This window comes from Phyllostomus hastatus, unplaced genomic scaffold, assembly GCF_019186645.2.
Source record: "Phyllostomus hastatus isolate PE091 unplaced genomic scaffold, TTU_PhHast_1.1 phas_contig_58, whole genome shotgun sequence".
NCBI classification, from domain to species: Eukaryota; Metazoa; Chordata; class Mammalia; order Chiroptera; family Phyllostomidae; genus Phyllostomus; species Phyllostomus hastatus.
The window spans coordinates 20706850-20728886 of NW_025333916.1; the positions used below are offsets into that span (position 1 = coordinate 20706850).

The 22037-nt window shown below is 40.3% G+C and overlaps 1 protein-coding gene across 1 annotated transcript in view; it reads right to left on the reverse strand.

Moving 5' to 3' along the window:
- The window catches only part of ANKDD1B (ankyrin repeat and death domain containing 1B), a 52102-nt gene that overhangs the window by 24290 nt on the left and 5775 nt on the right, over positions 1–22037 (reverse strand). The window contains exons 3-7 of the mRNA XM_045848230.1: positions 20703–20801; positions 13259–13357; positions 13048–13152; positions 4930–5028; positions 4064–4162 (exon numbers count right to left, since the gene is read on the reverse strand). Coding sequence (XP_045704186.1) covers positions 4064–4162; positions 4930–5028; positions 13048–13152; positions 13259–13357; positions 20703–20801 — 501 coding nt within the window. The remainder of the gene's footprint in view (positions 1–4063; positions 4163–4929; positions 5029–13047; positions 13153–13258; positions 13358–20702; positions 20802–22037) is intronic.

A 22037-nucleotide genomic window follows, 5' to 3' on the forward strand; every position in this document is an offset into this window, starting at 1 on the left:
CTTTTAAATACTACTAGGCACTGGGACTGGAAAGACAAATAGGACACAGACCCTACCCACCAGATGGTAACAGATTGTTAAGAAAGATAATCACAGAAATAAGGAATTATGATGCAGTGAAACATACAAAAATAGAAGTACACTTGCACCAAGTATAGCTTTAACCTTTAAAACTGATTTAAAATGTTGTATGTCACTAAAAAAAAAAGTAATATGCTGTCTTGGTAATTAAGTTCCCTGAAATTCATGATAAACACTAGTAGGACAAAGCAAGTTTGGATTAGGCCAAAACATAGAGAGAAAAGAAGGAACTGGTCTCACACAGAATAGGTATTTAGATATTTTCTCCTTTGTGTGGATTCTTTCCTATAAATATTGGGAAGGAATGCAGAATTCCTTCCTCACTCCCCAACCATTTCCCCCATTGGATGCTAAGAAAAACATCCTTAAAAACTGCATTAGCACACATTCACAAGGTTTTACCTGTAGCTACTTAGATATGAACAGCCACGCTGACAGGGATGCAAGAGCATGGAACCAATATTTCCATTCCAACAAGATGGAAAAATCATATCCCACGCTGTTTTACCTGAGTGCCTGGGACAGCCATCTGTTACAACGGAATTTCTCTTCATAATCTACCTTCTCATTTTTCCAGGAAAAGAGATGCCAAAAGGCAAACCCCAGTGGAAAAATACTTGCAAAAAATGTGAAGGAAAGAATTCACATCTTTAACATATTAAAAGCCTAATAAATGTTCATATCTTTGATCCAACAATCCCACCTCTAAGAATACACCAAAAAGAAATAGTGAGGAATTCACACTAAGGTATGTACAAAGAAGTTCATGATAGCATATAACAAAGAAGAATTGAAATAAACTAACTAAATACATAACAAACTAAATGAATTTGGGGCAACCACTACAATGTATAAATGCATAGGAACTCGAAGGAAACTGGCAGAAAAATACATCAGATATACACAGGACAATCCTTCCAGTGTGGGGAAAATATGAGAACTGCTATTTATGTTTATGCTTATCTCAAATTTAAAATGTCTATTTCTGACATACGTTTTGTAACATATTAATTTAATTATAAATGTATATGTCATAGGCACATACACAAACTTTCTTTACTGGCACAAGTTGGCTACCAGCAAATGTTTGGACACAGCTGCTCTAGCGTATGTTCACATGGGTCACTCCAGCTGCCCTGGCAACAGCTTCTATCAAGAAGCAGAGGCAGCCCGAAACCCTATGAATATTGTGGGCCTTATCCAAAAGGTTAATAATATCAACAGACACTTTATTTTGTGCAAATGAATCCTATCATATTCTGTAATTACACTTGGTTGGATGTTACGAGTTCTCCCCAATGTGCCCTGACTCGAAAATAGCTAAAAGGTGGATGAAACCCAAATGCACACATTCCAATGGTAAAGCATTAAAACAGAACAGGGCAAGCACAACGAAGACTTTAAATCCTGTGACTACAGAACTCAATCTCTGTATTGATTTGTGAATGCAAATCATGCCTGTATTATACCCGAGGTGATTCATATTCCTTTTGAGTTTCTAAAACATCAGCCCTGACTTTCATTCAAAAAGACCAAGTTCCTGGGATCTTCTTTAATTGAGTTAAATCAATTAAACCTGATTATCATGCCAGATGGTCAGAAAATAGTGAACTCACACACAAAACTAAACAAATGGAGGCTCTATTTTTGGCCAGGTTCCTCAGCTAAAAGCCTGGCTTATATTATCCTGGAAACTGGAAGAGAAAATAATGAAGGTGATTTAACAGTATACGCTACCGATACCAACAATAACCACAGTTACATTCATTGCACCCAGACAACACCATAGTAACAGCAGATACCACATGCTGCACACTTACCACGTGTGTGACACAGCCTTTCCATTTAAAGCTCACTGTAGTCTTACGAGACTATTTTACAGGTGAGGAGATCGCGAGTGAAAGAGCCTAAGTAACATGCCCAAGATCAGCCAGCTGGAAGAGTGATGGAGCCAGGACCAGCAGTCAAAGCCCTGCTTTTAACCTCAGCATGCCCAGGTCCAGCGAAGCATCAGACCAGGCTGATGGGCTTCCCTGGCCCAAAGGGAATACTCTTGTCCCAGGCACCACACATGCTCACTTGCATAGCCTTCAGTTTCCATTATGTTACCCACAGTTGCTGTTTTTATGACCACACCCCACCAGTTCTAAGTCACATGTTCTTTCATATGTTAACCTATCCGAGATTGGGACCCATCTCACAAACTGTTGACCAGGCAGCAGGTGTGACACAGCTGTCATTGCTCATTATGTGCAGAATGTCTGTCCCTGGCTTAGAAGACAATCTCAGAAACAATAGTGGGGTGTCCTTTGATGACACAGAGGACAATATTTTGTTTGGAAAAGCAAGGACCTCAAGAATCTGAGTAAGAAAGGGATTTAGATGAATAGGACTCAATGTGTAAAGTACAGGAATACCTAACTCCCTTATTTGTTCCTTTACATATGCATAATAAAAAATATAAGATAAAAGTCTAAAAAACTCTTTCAATAAGTATAATATACTCTCATAGACAGGAAAGATTTTTTTTTGTGTGCATCATAGTTTAATTGGCAGGATTACTTTTTAGTATTATATAAAATAATGATGTCCCTTATAATCAATGGTGTCTTAAATTAAATGATTACTATACAATATTCTTTATAGTATCTCTCAGGAGAGGTAACAAGTTTAGAATTTATCAGAACATTAAATAAAGTCCAAGAAGACTCCACTCACCTGAGCTTCCAGAGAACCAACCTAAAACTCATTGACCCAAAGGTTAAAAAGTGACTGACTATGCAGAGTGAATGACACGAATCTACCTCCACAGCCACAGCCTCTCCACTGAACTTCAGACCCAGTTTTTACCTCCCTATTCTCCACTGAACCGCAGACCTGGTTTATGTCTCCCCACTACTTTCCACCTGAATGTACCCCACTGCCCCACCCCAGGCACTTCAAAGTGAACCCATCTAAACCCTTACTATAGCCCTTGCTCACCTGCTCCTCCCTTGTGTTTCACAGCTTAGGGATGGGTATTCCACCATCCCAGTAGTCCAAGCCAGAGAGCTAGAGGTCCGAAAGCCTCCCCTCTCCCTGATTTCTGGTCATAATTCTTGTGGCCCCTGCCTCCAACTATCACCTCATCCTGTTTGCAGCCCATGAGCACCTTGATGAGAGGCTCTCCATAGCTCTTTCCATAGTTCTTGCTTTAGCCATTTGCACAGTCACCTGACTGGGACCCCCCACCCCCGAAACTTCTCTAGGCACCATGGCAGTTAGTTACTTGCCTACACCCAAGATGGATCCCATCCCTCTTTGCTGCTTCAAACCATTCTGCTGTCAACAGGTCAAAGCCAACCCCCTGCCTGGTAGGTGTAGCCTTTCCTCACCTCTCTGCCTTGGCCCACTCAGCTCCCACCTTTCCTGGCCCACTTGTCCTTTATTTGTGCCCCACTGAACTTGTAATTCCTAGGACACACCATGGTCTTTCATGCCCCAGTCTCTTTATATGGGCTCTTCTTCCTTTATCTGAAATACTCTGTGCTTGCTTGCATTCCCCTCAAACCTCCTCCTACCAGTCTATTTAAATGGACCTAGATAATATATTACCTCCTTGTGAAGCCTGGGTGATTTCTGAAACAGTTTTCCCAGTATTCCCACAGCAAACTGTATAGCTATCTATTATTTAATTTAGCCCAATATATTATTTTGGCATGCCCTTCCTGCCCTATAGGTTTCTAGAATAAGTATATATACTTTACCTAGCATAGCATACATATTAAATATTTTTTGGATGAATTAGTGAATAAATAAATGGATTAACAAATGAATTGCTACAGGTTACTCAAAAGAAAAAAGTAGGAATCTTTCAGCATCACATTTCACACCCTGTGACATGAACATCTTTGTTTTCTTCTCATTCCTTTCTCAAAAGTTACCCCTGCCACCCTTCCACTTGTGAGCCCCATGCCCAACAGTGATGAACACCTCCACATACCTCATTGGTCTCATTCATCTCTTCCTGGTCGGGGAGCAGCAGCCGCACCACAGAGCTGTGACCATGCTTCGCTGTAAGGTGCAGGGCCGTGTTCCCCTCCTGCAACACAGACACACTCAGGCAGCGTCCCCCGCGCAAGGAACACGCCCCTTCTCTGGTCAGGATGCAGTGGGGCTTTTGGGAGGTTTCGTTTGGTTAAAGCTGTGATCCGGGGCATGGGCCACATTATCCAGAGTTTTAAGTGAAATTTATAATATTTTAAAGTTTTAAATGAAAATACATAGCTGTTGAACCTAATAGAAAAAAAAAAACTCTCCATACTTTTTGTTCAACCTTTGCTGCTAATTTGGTAGTAAAAAATAGAAAAATAAAAGTAATTCCATATAAGTTCTGTGAAGGTAAACTGGCGAAAATTTTAGCAATGTATACTGAAATATTTTAGAAATACAGACCTCTCTGACCTACAATTTCACACCTAGGAATTTGTCCTAAGAAAATAATCAATGATGTGACATAGATATAGAGGTCTATTTGGGGTTTCCCTCCCTAGTCAGGTGGGGTTGAGCCTCCAACAGACTTCAGGAGAAGAAAAGAGAGGAGTGGAGTAGACAATGAGAAGGAAAACCCTGGTAGTCTATTAATTTCAAAACCATTTATGGATCAAAAATTGACAATCTGGGCAATCTACTGCAAAGGTGGGTTTACTTCATCTGGATATCCCATGATTCTCTCTGATTGTAGTAACAACTAAAGAACTCTACTGGTGACCAAAATGCCATCACCAAAATATACACTGCCATTCCCCTTCCTCTTGTTCTTTAAAGAAATAAAAGTCAAAAAAATAAATAAATAAAAGTCCAACTCACCTTGTCCTTTTCTGAAGTATGCAGCTCAAGGAAGGTAAGTTTTTCTATCATCTCAACATGGCCCCTTTCAGCGGCCAAAAGAAATGGTGTTCTTCCTTTCTGAAAATCAATCATAAACCTCCAGTGTATATTACACACTTATTGAACAAGCAAGACACCTGACAAGGTAGGCAGCATTTTGAGGATGATGAGGAAGCCAAGATGGTGCTTCTGGTCATAGCATTCTGGGCCCTTCTTGGGGAGAGTGGAAACAATTTCCCTAACCCTGTACCAGATCCAGTTCTGAGCTATTCCCCAAAACCTTGGGAGTTTCCCCATCAGCCCAGAATCGTTTAGGGGAAGCACTGCTTAGAAATGGCCCTCCCAGCAGCTGGGAAGGTGCCATCTCACAGCCAGACAAGTTTCCCTTTCAAATGTAGCCATTTTACCAGTTTCCTGTGTTTATTGAATAGTTCTTTCACTCAAGTATTTTATTATATGCCAGACCTGTCTCAGGAACCTGCATATCACACATTAAGCCTTGCCTTTCCGGTAAAAATGTTTGAAGCAGAAATTTTCCAGGGCTCAATATTTACATGGCCATTCAAGCAGCACCTTTTAGCCACTGCTCCTTTTCAGGCCTTGCTTGCTTACTCATATGTTTATCTCCACCATTCACTGAGAATCAAGAGAAAAACTCTTGAGAATGGTCTATGTGAAATGGAATCAAGAAATTAGGCATTATGCAGAGAACACAGCTTAAGATGGATGTTCGTTCAGGTGTGATTTTTTGGGAAGGAAAGTTCAGTGCAGAATTTTCTGATTATGGTAATTTCTCCAATTTTCCACATTGCAAATACAGATTGCATTTATAACAGCCAAAATATCATCAAGAAAAGTAAAAGATCCATAGAAACTTTGATTTTCTAACTCAACATATTTAAAAGGAGAAAAAGGAAGTTGGGGCAGCAAAATGGAGGCAGAAGTATTTTTTCCAACTAAAGAAAACTCAAATCGGCTTGGTGTGTTATTAACTAAAAGCTTAGCAAGATGTTTGAGATGTGAAAAACAAGACGCAAGCCTCTGTGTAAGAAGGTCCTTGAGTTCAAGATTTGTCATCTGATCTCCTGCTAAGGCGGGGAATGAAAAAATCATGGTCATTGTTAACCTGAGATAGATCTCATGATTTCTCAGAAACCAGAAGAAAAAGGAAAGAAAAATGCTGAAATAATAAATGGCAAAAAAAAAAAAAATGTCTACAGGGATCAGCTCTATGAGCTTCATATTCATGCATACATAGAGGCTGGAGAAACAAACTGGCACCAAAAACTTCAACTTAATCTTTATTTTTGTGCCAGATGGGCTGCCAGTGAGGGCTGTATTCCCAGCTACATTCCCAGTGAGGGCTACATTCTCAGCCCTTCAAAGTGCTGTCAGTGGCCAGGCCTCACCTGCCCCAAGAAGTGGTCACATAACCCATGCAGAGGCGGCACCCACATTAAAATCCATAAACATCTCTGTAGAATATAAACGTGAGGCTGCTAGCAGCCATCTTTCCCACCTTGTGAAGACTATGTCTATCAATAATGCCAACACAGAGATACCCAAGAGATGGAGGGAAAAAAAGAACTGGATGTAGCCATGCCTGAAGCTAGCCAGATATACTCTCAAACCCTTTAGTTAGGAGTTAAAAAAATACCTTTATTGCTTAATCTAGATTAAGCTGACTTTTTTTCACTCATAACAGAAAGCATTCTAACTCATATATATTTAATAGTTTGGGGAAAAATACTATTAGCAGTACCAGAGAGTCTGTTCAACTTTAAAATGGCCTTGTTTTTTCACCCTTGCTCTGCAGTCTAGCATTTCTGTATATCCAAACAAAATGATATCCACCCAAAAGAAATTCTCATCTGGCAGGAAATGGGAGGTTATCACAAACAAAGCATCTTTCCTTGCCAAAAAACAGTTGTTACTTTAAACTTTGGATGCCCTTTAAAAAAGTTATCAAAAAACAACAACAAAAAGTTAAAGCCAAATTATACAAAGTAACCTATATCTTATAAACATACAAAAATAGCATAAAGTAATATCTATCTTTTTTTTAAGTTAAGATTACTGTGGAAAACAATATGGAGTTTCCTCAAAAAATTAAAAATGGAACTGACCTTTGACCCAGCGATCCCACTCCTGGGAATACATTCTAAGAATCCCAAAACACCAATCAGAAAGAACCTATGCACATCTATGTCCATACCAGTGTTATTTACAATTGCCAAGATCTGGAAACAGCCCAAGTGCCCATCGGTAGACTAGTGGATAAAAAGCTGTAGTACATTTATTTAATAGAATACTACATAGGTGGAAAAAAGGAACTCTTACCCTTTGCAACAGCATGGATGTACCTGGAGATTATTACTATGCTAAGCAAAATAAGCCAGTCAGAGAAAACAAATACCAGGTGATCTCATTCGGGTGTGGAATCTAATGAACAAAATAAACTGACGAACAAAACAGGACCAGAGGCATGGATGCATCGGACAGACTGACAGATCTCAGAGGGGAGGACTGTAAGAGATTAGCCAAAGAACACACATGCATATATGTATAGCCCATGGACATAGACAACAACGTGGTAACAGCCGGGGGCGGGGGGCAAAGGTAGAGAAAATGGGGGACATCTGTAATAGTGTTAAGAATGAATGAATGGAGCCCTGGCTGGTGTGGCTCAGTGGATTGAGTGCGGGCTGCAAAACAAAGTGTCGCAGGTTCGATTCCCAGTCAGGGTACATGCCTGGGTTGCAGGCCATGACCCCCAGCAACCGCACATTGATGTTTCTCTCTCTCTCTCTCTCTTTCTCCCTCCATTCCCTCTCTAAAAAATAAATAAATAAATAAAAATTTTTAAAAATCTAAAATAAGTAAATAAATAAGAATGAATGAGTGAATAAAATTAAACATTTAATTGGCTTTATTCCACAATTCATGAATCGGGCAGCACCTCCTCTAGTAAACAGAAAGCTGCTCCCAATACCTTATGAACATATCAAAAATAGCATAAAGAAAGATGAAGTAACAGTAAAATGAGATACAAATCTCTTCTCCCACCCTAGAACATGAGGAAAATACATGGCACCCAACAGGAATTTCAACAATATGTTTTTAAATATAGTTTCCTATCATGTCTTATTTCAGTTTTAGGCACCCAAACCTTTTTAATTGATAGGCCGAGACCCAGTGCAATCTCATAGGACTGCCCCTCACTTGGGAGGCAAGGAGACAGGAAGTCCTTTCAGCCAAGAGAACAGTGGAGCCTGGTGTCAGAGCCCCAGACTTGGGGTCCCAGACAAGTCACAATGCCTTCCCAGCTCAGGATCCTGATTCCCTTTCCTAATTAACAAAAATAAGGAGTCCCCAAAATTCCTGTTCCTTTTTTCTTTTATTCACTTAATGTGCATTTAACCTAGTATGTTTTAATTCAGTTCATTTATACTTTTTTGCATGTGAATAAGCCTGAGGAGTAGCAATTGTTTATTAGAAATTATTTTTCATTTCTAAGTTTACTGCTAGGGTTATCAAATTTGACAAGTTACCAAATTCAGCAAAAATTTTTAGAAACAGTCATTACCTTGGCACCCAAAGTCCCACCTGACCATCCATTCCCCCAGGGATCCCACAGATGGTGCCCTGGGCAGCCTCTGAGGGAAGGAGGCCAGTGGAACCCAGCACAGAGCACCTGGGACCTTGTGTACACGTGGACGCCACACATTTCCCCTTCTGCTGGGATCAGGAATTCACAGCAGCACACCAGCAGAAGGGGGAAACCAGAGGGTCCCTGAATAAGCAGAGATCTGAGAGGCAAAAAGAATGTTGTCATAAGGTAGAAAATGCTGAAAGAGCTGGCAATGAATATGAAGCCGTGGATCTGGTGTAGGCGGGGGTTAGTTCTTCCCTTACACACTGTAGCTGATAGATTTGCTAACTCTAAGGCTGTTAAACACTGCTCTTAGGTTCACATAAGAAGATATGTCTTCTCAAACCCCTCATGACCATTATTCCCAACACTCCCCCCAAAAAGCTTCTTTGCATTTTGATCTCTAGCGAGTTCCTATATAGATTCCTTTAAACCAACAGAAGCTTCCATATATCTGCAGCTGAAACCAACTTAACACAAAATTCTTGTAAATATTCAACAAATATATGAAAGGCCTCTGAGGCCACACCTTTCTGTGTCCCCTCTTGTAGTCAGAGTACTTATTTTTGATCATTAGATAGGAGTTGACACGGAGATTCAGAATATGTAGCCAAATTTACCTATAACTTCTTCTAGCTGCTCTAATCTACTTCTTCTAGTTGGCCTCTCCTAGAAAGGCCAGGTGATTTCTAGAGCTATAATAGGGTTGGGAGAAAGCTTAAAAGATTTTCCAGTGCCCTCCATCTCTCCTATTTAAGCAGGCCACAACAAACTCTCCTGGTCTAGTTAAATCCATTTTATTAATGAAGACCTCACAGCAGGCCTGTCCTTGTTAGCTTTTGGAGTTCCCTCCAGGCTAAAGAGAGGATTTCACTAACTCTGGGCAAATAAACAGGACCTCAATGGCTTTCTGTTGATAAGACAGTAGGCCAGAGGGCCAACCGTGAAGGTGGAGCAGTCTTTTCTATCACGCGTGTTTCAGGAGCTCCACAATGCTTTTAAGCAAACACTGACAAAGCACCTAATGATGAATTAATAGGCCCTGAACTCCCAGTTCCTACTGGCTTATGCCAGCATCCCTGATCCCGCTCACAGATTTCAGAGGAGGAAGAAACTGTTTGCCTTTTGCACTGATCAGTCCAGGTTTCCGACAGGACTAAAAGTGAACTCAGATTCTTCTCTCCCTAGACACCCCAGTAGGCTCATTATTCGCTCATTCCTCATATGTCTCTAAACCTATCTCTATTTTAAGATCTCTCAGCAGGACATGTGACTTGCACAGATTGCCAGGGCTCCTTGGCCTTTTACCCGACAGATAGTCAGAGGATGAGGAAGAAGACTGGAACAGGACAAACCCAGACCAGCTGAAGGGACAAGAAAGTTGCAGGCTGGCAGAAGCTCCAAAAGTAGGGAAGGGTCCCCACAAACATGCTTTGGTCTTTGAGCCCTTTCAGCCTGCCCCACACTGCTGCCTCCCTTGAAAGCAGCCAGAGTCCACTGAAAGGGAAGACAGTCCTGTGTTTTAGGTAGAACAGGCCCTGAACAAATATCTGCCGAACTGAACTGAATGGAATTCATTTGGAGGCTACCTCCCCACTTAGGATCAATCAAACTGGGATGATCCAACTTCTCCCTACATGTGATGCTATTTAACTATGATTATCAGTTTGAGGATATCAGATCATGTACTTTATCCTATAATAGCTATTACAACAGCAATCATTTAGTGAGTGCTTGCCATGGGCCAGGCTCCTTGCTTAGTGCTTTAGTCATGAACCCATCCAGGCATCCCCCAAAGTGGCTGCTCCAACATTTTCTACATAAGAATGGCTTAGGGGTGGTATCTGATTGGAAAGGGGTGATAGAATAGCTTACCATGAAGCTCATCGGCATACTCATTTTTACAGAATATTAACAAAATATCGATTTTCTATATCAAAGAATGGAGGTGTTGCCAAAAAAGAATTATAGTGAAGTCAACCCAACCTCCCCAATCATTCCCTTGATGCTACCAGAAGTAGGTTTTATTATTCTCAATGTACCTATGGAGATACTGAGGCTTTCAGCAATTGGAGAATTTGCTTAAAGCCACATAGCTAGTATATGCCCAGACCATTGCCCAAGTCTCTCTGCCTCTGAGCTGTAAATGTATAATAGTTACTTAGTCACACTCAGGGAGTAAAAGAAATTTATAGCCCTGGTGGGTGTGGCTCAGTGGATTGAGCTTCAGCCTACAAACCAAAAGGTCTGGTTCCACTCCCACCCAGGGCATATGCCTGAGTTGTGGGCCAGGTCCCCAGTTGGGGGCATGCAAGAGGTGTGGGGGAGCTCCGCCCACAGGACCCCTCACCCCCAGCTGCCATGGATGAGAATAAATCTACATGACATGATCTGCTTGGGGAGGAAAGGTGGCCCATCTCTCAAAGGAGAAGGGCCCAGAGCCTTTTCCTCAATGGATTTTTATAGGGTTCATTTTGCACAGGAATACAGGTAAAGCTCATTAGTCATTGTCAGGCAGTAAGTATCAAACAATAGATAATATACAAAAAACTCCAAGGGCCTATTTTGAGTCAGGGTCAGATAGCTAAAGGGCCATAAAACTTTGGGGAACAAACTCACTTCCTGCTCGGACCCTTATCATTTAATTGGGAGCATTCTAAACAAAGCAGGTTTCACAGGATTTTACACATTCTTTCTTAGATCTGATTGCCCTAGGGAACACACCCTTTTCAGCACAGGGCAGCACCCACCACCAGCATGATTTCAGGCTTAAATCAGTCAGGGGAAGTAAGGCAGCCAAGAGATTACGAGACTTCTTGCAGACAGAATGAGGACTCGGGCTATGTCAAAGCCAAGGGGTGAGGGGCCATCACCCCTTTTCTGTAGCCCCCAAGTCCTTCCCTGGAGCCCCCTGTGATCATGCCTGTCTTAGATCGTTCCCCTTGATCAAGCATTGGGGGCCAGGCAGGGTGAAGTAAAAGAAGCAGAGGCGGCACCCCTGCCAGGGAGATAAGCTTTGTCTCCTTAGTGGTTTATGGTCTGAAGGTCTCTCACTCAGCCTTACCCATGGGGGGTGGTTACAGCTTCTGAAACCAGGCAGGGCGGTTCCCAACAAAGAGGCAACCAGTCAGTTTCACACATTGATATTTCTCTCCCTCTCTTTCTACCTCCCTCCTCTCTCTCTAAAAATAAATAAATAAAATCTTTAAGAAAAAGAAATGTATAGGCTGTATTTGAAGAAGTAGTTTTTGTTATTGTTGTTGATTTTAAGTCTGAGGTCAGAAAACGTAAAACATTTTTTTTAAAGATTTTATTTGTTTATTTTTAAAGGGGAAGGGAGGGAGATAGACAGAGAGAGAGAGAAACATCAATGTGTGGTTGCTGGGGGTTATGGCCTGCAACCCAGGCATGTACCCTGACTGGGAATCGAACCTGCGACACTTTGGTTCCCAGTCCGCGCTCAATCCACTGAGCTACACCAGCCAGGACATTTTTTTTTTTTTAAAGGAATGCTACTAATTAACTTCTGGAGACTTATGGAAAATAATGTTCTAGAGGCACAGTGAAATGGTGGTCCCTTTCAAAATAAAACTGCCAATCCCACAAAGAATACTGCCCTGTGAAGAAAAGCCTAAGAGATATAGCAGAGAAAAGACAATCCCTGCACATGGGCAATGCCCACCATCATCTGGAAAGGGAGACAGCACAGCACAGTGACTGGGTCAGCCAGACCTGACCTCAATTTCTGGTTCTGTCACTTTCTAGTTTTGGAACTTTGGATCAGGTACTTAGCCTCGCTGAGCCTCAACTTCCTCACCTTTAAAAATAGGTAAAATCTTCCCTTCTTTATAGGATTATTGTGCAGGTTGATAGGATAATTTATTCATTCAGCAATGAACTATTTAACATCTATGTGTGCCAGGCTCCAGCCTCTCACTGAAATGAATGTAAGTAGCTTTCCTCTCTGCCTAGCCCACTAATAAATACTCAAAAGTGGTACCTGCTATTATATATCTCCCTATGAAAAGAAAAGGATATACACAAATATGGTAAAATTGCATTATTTTTCATGGTTCATTGCTGCAGAGCCTTGGGTCAAATACATTCCAAAAAAGGTCAGGCATAATAGAGTAAAATGTGGTCACCCATTCTGAATACCAAACAGGGTAGATGCTGTCCACACCCCTGCCAGCATGAGGGAGTAGAGAGAGAAGAAGGAATCTGGGGGCTTCCTTACTACTGCCTGCACTCCCCACATGCAGGTGCCAGGGCCACCACCAGCACCGGCACTTTCCTTCTGCTCCGTGGTCCTCTGGGATGATGGAGGAGCTTGCTGCAGGTTTGTGCTGGCTGTGCTGGCATCTCCAGCAGGGGCAGAAAGAGAGCAGAATTTGGTGGGGGGGGGGGGGGGGTAGGTGAGACCTGTGCCACCACAGCGAGCACACCTCATCAGGCTGGTCCAGGTCCTTCAGGTGCAGATCTTGAATGAGGTACTCCACAATGCGTACATTATTGCTCTGAGCTGCAAAGTGGAGGGCATTCATTCCATCCTGGGGAGAATCAGGGTACAGGAGATAGTCACACAGTGATCTCAGGACCTCCCCCTCCTGCACTGTGATGTGGGAGCTTCTGTCCAGGTGTGACCCATGTACTTACCTGATTTTTGGCTCTCTGGTCTGCTCCAGCTCTAACCAGCATGAGCATAATCTCAAGGCTCCCAGACCAGGCTGCAAGGTGAATTACTGTCAAGCCGTGCTTCCCCAAGAAAAGAGAGAAAAGAATCCATCACTTGGATGAGCCACACTGCATAATCTTGTCACCAAAAGTCAAACTGACAGTCGACTGTTGAAAATTAAGAAATAGAGAATTTCATATACAGCAAAGGTGATATTTCAGTTCTATGGGGAAAACAAATATATTTAACAAATAATGCAGGCACAAGTGGCTCTCCATCTAGAAGAAAATAAAATTAAGTCCTATATATCATATCGCAAACACACAAAAGCACAATAACAACACATATTACAGGAAAATCTAAACTGCAATGTACAGTGTCTTCATCCAGAAGTTATAAAAGCAAAGACTGATGGTAAAATCAGTAAACAAAGGATAGATTCTTTAAATGTTTCTTAATAAATATAAATGGTTACTTTCTCTATTATATGAAGCACTCCTACAAATCAACAAGAAAAAGATAATTAAACCAATTGAAAAATGTACCAAAAGTGGTATCAGTGGAAATGAAACCATCATAACTTAAGCAATCTGGCAAAATCTATTAAAATTTTAAAATGACCAGCAATCCCACTCCTGGGAATCTACCCCATGAAAAGAAGTTTTAGGGCCTAATGTTATATAATCAAGGATATTAATTTTAACACTTAAAACTGAGAGCGAGGTTAATGTCCATCAATATAGGAATGGGAACAAATTAGGAAACACGTCATGAAGCCATTCAAAATAATGACTAGAGCTACAGCAGTCGACTGACTTGGAGCAATTTCTATGAGGTAGCTGTTAAAATGTAGAAAAGAAGGTGCAGATAAAATATAACATAACCCTATTTTTATAAAATGAGCAATGATGAAGAAAAACCCTCATATGTGCATGTATGTATATATATACATATATATACGTTGGCCCTCCATATCTGCAGATTCCATGTCTGTGTATTCAACAAACTGTAAATTGAAAATATTTGGAAAAAAATGTAACGTAGTTGCTGACATGTACTATGCAATTAGGCCTACACACTCTATTTAAATATTTACAATTCCAATAAAAAGAAAATGTTTACCAATTTCTGTACTTTTCCTCAAAGAACAACGATGTACAATAACTAGTCAAGGTTCACCTTCTCTACAAATCAATGCTATATATTCAGTAAAACTAAACCCAGACTCACACATGGACAAAGAAGAGGCCAGAAATATTTGGGGTAGAGGATAACTCATGTTTTGATAGGAGCTCAAATTTTCCCTAAGAGGTCATTCCTAATTTCAAAGCCACAAACACATAAAGATTTCAAACACTGATCATAAAATCCAAAAGCCAGAAATTCAAGCTGCAAACAACCTGAGTCTCTGAAAATATAAATTCAGTATGGAGCCATTATTCCTCGGAGACAAAGAATCACTGCTCACTGATGTCAGTTCTACCACGAAAACCATCATAAAACTAAGTCTTCTGATATCAAACTGACATGCCTGAGAAGGTTTATGAGCATGTGTCATGGATCACACTAGTGGTTGGTACACGATGCTCTGTGAAGTATTAAATGCCCACCACCACTGATAGCCTGTCCTCGGTACAAGCCTGGGCATAGGTGAAAAGGTCAATAACTTCCTCTGGGGAACACTTGTACTTAAGGAGTTTTGCAAAAATAAGAAGCTCAGAGAGCAGATGCTTGTCATTATTCTCTGAGCATCATCTGCGCTCCAGCTGGGATTCTTTGTTCACATCTGGAGGAAGAGCCTCTTTTTACTAGTCTGCCTCTTCCCAAGCCTTGAGGATGCTGTCCACTTTGAACCTGGCATCCTCAGCATCTGGGCTATGCATTTGATCCTTATGTGGTGTCTTGAACGGTCACATCTCTTACAGTTCTGGTCATGGCTTCCTCAGTAGATTATCAGCCTCTCAAAACAAGGATTGTATTTCATGCCAGTAGTTTTGGACACAATCACCTGGGGATCTTGTTAAATCACACACTCTGATTCAAGAGGTCAAGGGTGGGCCCAAGAAACTGCATTCCTAAGAAGCGCCCAGGCGATGCTAGCGCTTCTGGTCCTAGGACCACACTTTGAGTAGCAAGAATTTATATCTATCAATAGTTGAATCCCCAGTAGCTGACATCGAGACTATCCATGACAGTCATTGCATAAATATTGATGGTGAAGGGCTTCAATTGTTGACTCTTTGCAAACAGGTATTAGAACTTACGAGACAGATCTATTTGCCAAGACAAACTCGGGGCTCATCACCCACATAAGGGAGTTTCCACATCTGACCAAACATGGCCTTGCATGAATTACAAAAATCATTTTATGAGTTATGTACTAATTTCACTGTGAGTAATAAAACTAGTCACAGAAATACTTAACTTAGCGAATCTTCAAGGCAGAATATGGTGATACATCAGAAATTACTGACAGCATTCAGTCTCACAAGGCAAGTTATAAGAGGCTTCCAAATGGGAAAAGCCTCAAAGAGAACAAGTTGGTAAGAACATTTTTGGGATTAATTGACTTACATTCTAACATAAGCCAATAGTATATTTAATATATGAGAAACGTGGTGTTTAAAAGAAAAGATGCTATTCAACCTGGACAATGGATACATAGTTGTTTATTACATAATTCTTTTCACTTTTAGAGAATGTTAAAGATTTGGGGTTTCAGTCCTGGTTAAGATGGGGTAAGTATACTCCACCCTGTCTCTCTCACCAAATGTGACCAAAATCTCTGGATGGAATGCATAGAGCAGCTTTTTGAAAACTCTGAGAAGTAAATGATAACAGGTAGATTGGGAAGGAAAACCAGAACCCAAACTATAAACAGTAAGAATTTCCTGATTTTTTGCTTTTGCCTTCCATGTCTTCCTCCTTGAATGCATGGCAGTGCAAATCACAGAACTGCACCCTGGGCATGGACAGAAAGAGCTCCAAGAGAAGCCCTCTCTGCTCTGAGGAGTAGAAGGGGGACCCTATAGGACAGAGAAGGGAAGGGAAACCCTGTTTCTTTTTTCCCTCCTGGCTATGCCCCAGGCAAGCCTCATTCCCAAAGCTGCAACCCTATGGTAGGAGGGGCAGAGGCTTGTGACTGAACAAGCAATTAAAACTGACAGTGGGAATCCTTCTCTCTGACCAGAGACACTCTGGTCAGTAAAGGGGATGAGGGTGGGGGTGGGGAACCCATTGCTTTTTCTCCTTAGTCCCAAAGAGAGAACCAAATGTGGAAAGTACACAGTGGAGCTAGGAGACTACAACCTTGGCTCTCTAGTCAGAGCACCAGAAAAGGAGGGGAGGGGCCCTGGAGCTGGAGAATAAGGGAGAGATAATCTTGGAGAGGTGGAAGGTCGAGATAGCAACCCCATTAAGTTGTGTATGAATTCCTAGCCTCACCTCTGACCTATATATGGACCTGACCCTAAACAGCATGACAAAGGTTTAGAGAACTGAACTAGGGGCTAGAGTCACTGCCCAGGTCTCAGACTGGCCCCCGAATGGCATACATGTGAGACAGGTCCAAATAGCACTGTAAAGGTGTTGAAAATGTAGTGGCATTGGTATCAAATGCTGTTGGTGAAATTGGCCATCCATACACAAGAAAAAACAGACGAACAAATGAACAAACAAGAACCTGGAGCTATTCCTGATACCTTATTAACTCAAAATGCACAACAGATCTAAATGTAAAACACAAGGCTATAAAAGTTGTTCTTTTGTTGTTGTTTTTTTCACTATGAAGGTATGTTTATCAAAGATGGGGACAGTGAAATAAGGAAAGGCCTGGGATAGAAGTAGCAATAAGAGAGAGCCTAAGCTGGGCTGCCTTAATTCACTGGGAAGTCAGAGAAAAGAGGGCATTGTGGACAGGTTCAGGGCATTAGCCCAGGGCAAGCTGTGATGCCCATTGCTCCCTTGGTTAAAGTTTGATGGGGACCCTTAGAGTTTAGGAGATTTGTGTCTATGGGGGAAGAAGAGATAGAAGAGGGGAAGGGAATGGCGTGGTTTGCTCCCCAGAGGGAGAGCATGCCTATGAAAGTTTTGAGAAAAGAAAAAAAATCTTCATGACCTTAAGTTAGGCAAATCATTCTTAGATATAATACCAATATCCAGATTCATTTAAAAAATATAAGTAAATTGCACCTCACCAAAATTAAAAGCTTTTGCTCTGAAAAACACTAAAATGCTATAGAATGTCAGGAGATATTTGCCAATGACATATCTGATAAAAGATTTGTATCCAACCCAATTAAAAAATGGGCAAAGGACTTGAACAGACACTTCTCCAAGGAGGACATACAGAGGATCCAAAGACACATGAGATGATGTTCAATATCGCTAGCTATCACAGAGATGCAAATTAAAACCACAACGAGATACCACTTCACACCAGTCAGAATGGCCATCATAAACAAAGCAACAAACAAGTGTTGGAGAGGTTGTGGAGAAAAGGGAACCTTAGTGCACTATTGGTGGGACAGCAGACTGGTACAACCACTATGGAAAGCAGTATGGAACTTCCTCAGAAAACTAAAAATGGATCTGCCTTTTGACCCTGCAATTCCACTGCTGGGACTATATCCTAAGAACACTAAAACACCAATACAAAAGAACCTGTGCATCCCAATGTTCACAGCAGCACAATTTACAATAGCTAGGTGCTGGAAGCAACCTAGATGCCCATCAGTAAATGAATGGATCAAAAAACTATGGTACATTTACACAATGGAATTCTAGGCAGCAGAAAGAAAGGAGCTCCTACCCTTTGCAACAGCGTGGATGGAGCTGGAAAGCATTATGCTAAGCGAAAAAAGTCAGGCAGTGAAAGACAAATACCACATGATATCACCTTTAACAGGAACCTAAACAACAAAACAAAGAAACAAGCAAAATATAACCAAAGACACTGAAATAGAGAATAGGCTGACAGTGACCATGGGAGAGAAGAGGAAATTTCAGGGTAGAATGGGAAGGGCTTACAGGAACAAATTTAAAGGACACATGGACAAAAACTAGGGGGAGGGTGGTAATGGGAGGGAAGTGGGGAGGGTTGGGTGGGTGGGCTGGATTGGGAGTAAAAGGGAGAAAACTGTACTTGAACAATGATTAAAATAAAAAAAAAGATTTGTATCCAAAATACATAAATAATTCTGAAATTCAACAATAAGAAAACAACTGAATTTTTAAAAAATATTCAAGAGATCTGAATAGATACATCACCAAAAAAGACATGCAAAGAGTAAATACTACAAAAAAAGATGCTCCCATTAAGGAAATGTAAATTAAACCACAATGAGAAGCCCATACAAAGCTACTAGAATGGTTAAAATTAAGGGGAAAAAATGACAATCCCAAATGCTGATGAGGAGGTGGAACAACTGGAGCTCCGCCATAATCCTGGTGGGAATGAAAATGGAACAGTGACTCTAGAAAACTGTCTGGCAGCTTCTTGTACATAGCTTACTATATGATCCAGTCATCTCACTTCTAGGCATTTACACTAGGGGAAATGAAAACTTATGCATGCACAAATATCTACACATGGATGTTTATAGAAGCTTCATTTGTGACAGTCAAAAAATGAAAACAACTCTAATGTCTTTCAACTGGTGGAATGAATCATTAAACTGTAGTACATCCACATACTGGAATGCTATTCAGGAATAAAGGGGAGGCATTAGTGATACAGACAACATAAATGGACCTCAGATGCATTTTGCTGAGTGAAAGAATGGCTACTAGAATGGCTAAAATTAAGGGGAAAAAGTGACAATCCCAAATGCTGATGAGGAGGTGGAACAACTGGAGCTTGAAAGGGTATATATACTATGCAATATCATTTATATGGCATTTTCAAAAAGGCAAAATTATAGAGATGTAGAAGAAGTAAGTTGTTGCCAGGACTAGGGAGGGTATGACTACAAGCCCAGCATGAGGGAATTTTCTGGTTGATGCAATTTTTGTGGATTTTGGTTGGGGTAGTGGTTACATGAATTTACATGAATCTATAAATGTGTTAAAATTCATAGCACTGTATGCCAAAAACAGTGTTAATTGTAAGTTTGTTAATTTAAAAATTAAAGTAAAATAAAAAGTTATTGTATCAGGGTTTCAATGTCAGGATAAGAATAGATACTTGGTAATCAGGTCTATGATCAAAGCATCTTTTATAGGCTAATGTTAAAAAATAATCAAATAACCTAAAAAACATGTTCCTTCAGTACCATTACCATAATACAATTTATTATACTTACAACATTGGAGTGCTTTTGGTGCTGATTTTTAAAAAGGGTAGTTCTTCATTCTGATTCTGTTATGGATCAATCTACTTGCCCACCAATACTAGAGCACTAATTATGACAGAGCGGGGTGTACTCTACTTGTGAAACAGAGAAATTCTCATCATTATCAAGTCTAGACCACATCTATATGTTGACAAAACTAACAAAATGACCAATTGGTTTGAACTGACTTATTCATTTATTTTCCAAAGACTTAACTAAGCACATACTAAATCCAAGCCCTGTAAGACATGAAGGTAGAGTAATGCTGAGTCTTACCCTCCAAAGAGCCATTTCAGAGAGGAAACAGAATAGCTCTGTGGGAATCTGCTGAATGGTTTATCTTTAAGAACCATGGTCCATTGAATCAACTAAAAACCAAGGCTATCATCTCTTTCTGCAACTAGAGATGATAAGCATGATGTTGGATTTCTCCAGCCCAAGTTGTTTCCTTGTGCCATAGTAAAGTATTTTAAAAAGTAGGTGGAAAATCCTCAGGATGTAGGCTGATGTGTGGCTAATGATATGGTCCCTGGAATCAGGGACCATAAATCAATTAAACCAGGTTCAAATCCTGCTTCTACCCTTTCTTAGATGTAATTTTGGGGCAAGATATTTAACCTCTCTGTGTCTCAGGGTCCTCATCTGTAACTTGGGTATTAATTCTCTTTCAAGGTTGAGGGGCTAAATGTTAAAGTCCCAAGACTGGTGCTTAGTATATACTATGTATTTAAAAAGTTTCTTTATTTATCAGAATTCACAGGACAAAGTCCCTGAGGCCAGTTAGCTTCTGTCTTCCATTGCCCCAAGTTATATTCTGGGCAACCATCTCACTCTTATAAATGTATGCCACTGACAATAAGGTCAACATGGAGAAATAAGTAAAAGCCCAAGTCCTATAGGTAATGGGTAAAGAATTTAGTCACCAAAAAACAAAGAGCACACAACACATATATTCTCAAAGAGACATTTCTGAAATGACTAGTTCCAATCGAAATATTTTGTGTATATGTGAAGAAAAGGTGACCCAAGTGACCAGACTTCCCCAAACATTCGTCCTGTTCCAATCCATTTTACCAAACGAGGAAGACCTTACCTTATCAGCAACGTCCACCCTGGCCTTGTGATTAAGCAAGAAATCCACTGCAGATAAATGACTTGCCCCCACTGCAAAGTGCAGGGCTGTGCGGTTCATCTGAGGAAACAGAATTTGTGTTTTCAATCACCTGATTGTTATTTAGCCTTTTTAAGATTCCCATTTCTTGAATGATCACAATTTTCTATCCGGTGCTTATACTTTTTATTATTTATCCACTCTTTATTCTTGTCTTTGAAAGTAGTGAGAATTGCGTCTAGCATAATCTTGCCTTCATTTATTACTAGATAATATCAGAGAATTTGGCAATCCACCAAAGGCTGTGCCCCAAGCTGACATCCACTGCACAACCTAACATTGCTTATAATGATATAATGGATCTCAATTAGGGAACAAAAGTCGTATTTTTCCCCATATACAATAATTAATAATGGTACTATATTTTTCGGATCAAAAGACACACCTAGGTTTTAGAGGAGAAAAGTAGGCAAAAAATTTTTGAAGCCAAAAATGTGGTAAAATATTTAATAACATAAATAACATAATATTTCACCAATGTAAATGTAAACAGAACTCAGCAGCATTAGCAACCATTGTTTCTCCCAAATTTGGGAGGAGGGGAGAAAAGGTGCATCTTATAGTCCAAAAAATATGGTAAATATTTTCTGGTTAGAATATATTGATAATGTTATAATAAAAATTTTCCTACATTTTTAATACATATACAGTTTTTTCTTCTGCAAGTTTTTGGACTGCAAATTTTACTGAAGCAAACAAATTTCTTCTGACAGGAAGGGAAGATGACAGGAGAATGAAACAGACACAGAAAAAGAAAGCTATGAATATCTTTTGCTTCAAAGGAAAGCCACCAGGTGCTCTAGAGACGTCCAGAGACAGTCTACTGCATTCCAAATGATGGATGTTTTGCTTATAAGTAAAATTCATGTCGTATTTCCCATAATCTAGACACTGTTTTTCCTTCCAAAGAAGGTGCCTGGGCATGGATTTACCATCCTCTGTTTCACATAAATAATTTATTGCAAAAATATGAGAAATGTTTAAATTAAATATTTGACTTCCTTGGTAGCTAAACTGGTGAAAAACTAAGTTTGACAAAACATTAGTTATTCTTGACGTTGTCTGCAATCTAGAGCTATGTTCTAGTATGTCAAATTTGGGCTTATACGATTCTCCATTAACTTTATTTTGAATAAAAATGCAAGCCAAAGCAACATCCAAGATAATTCAATAAAATCACCTACATTTTTTTCATCTCTATCACTACAGATTTTAAGGAACATTACAGGTAACCATGTCAGTAATTTGCTGTAAACA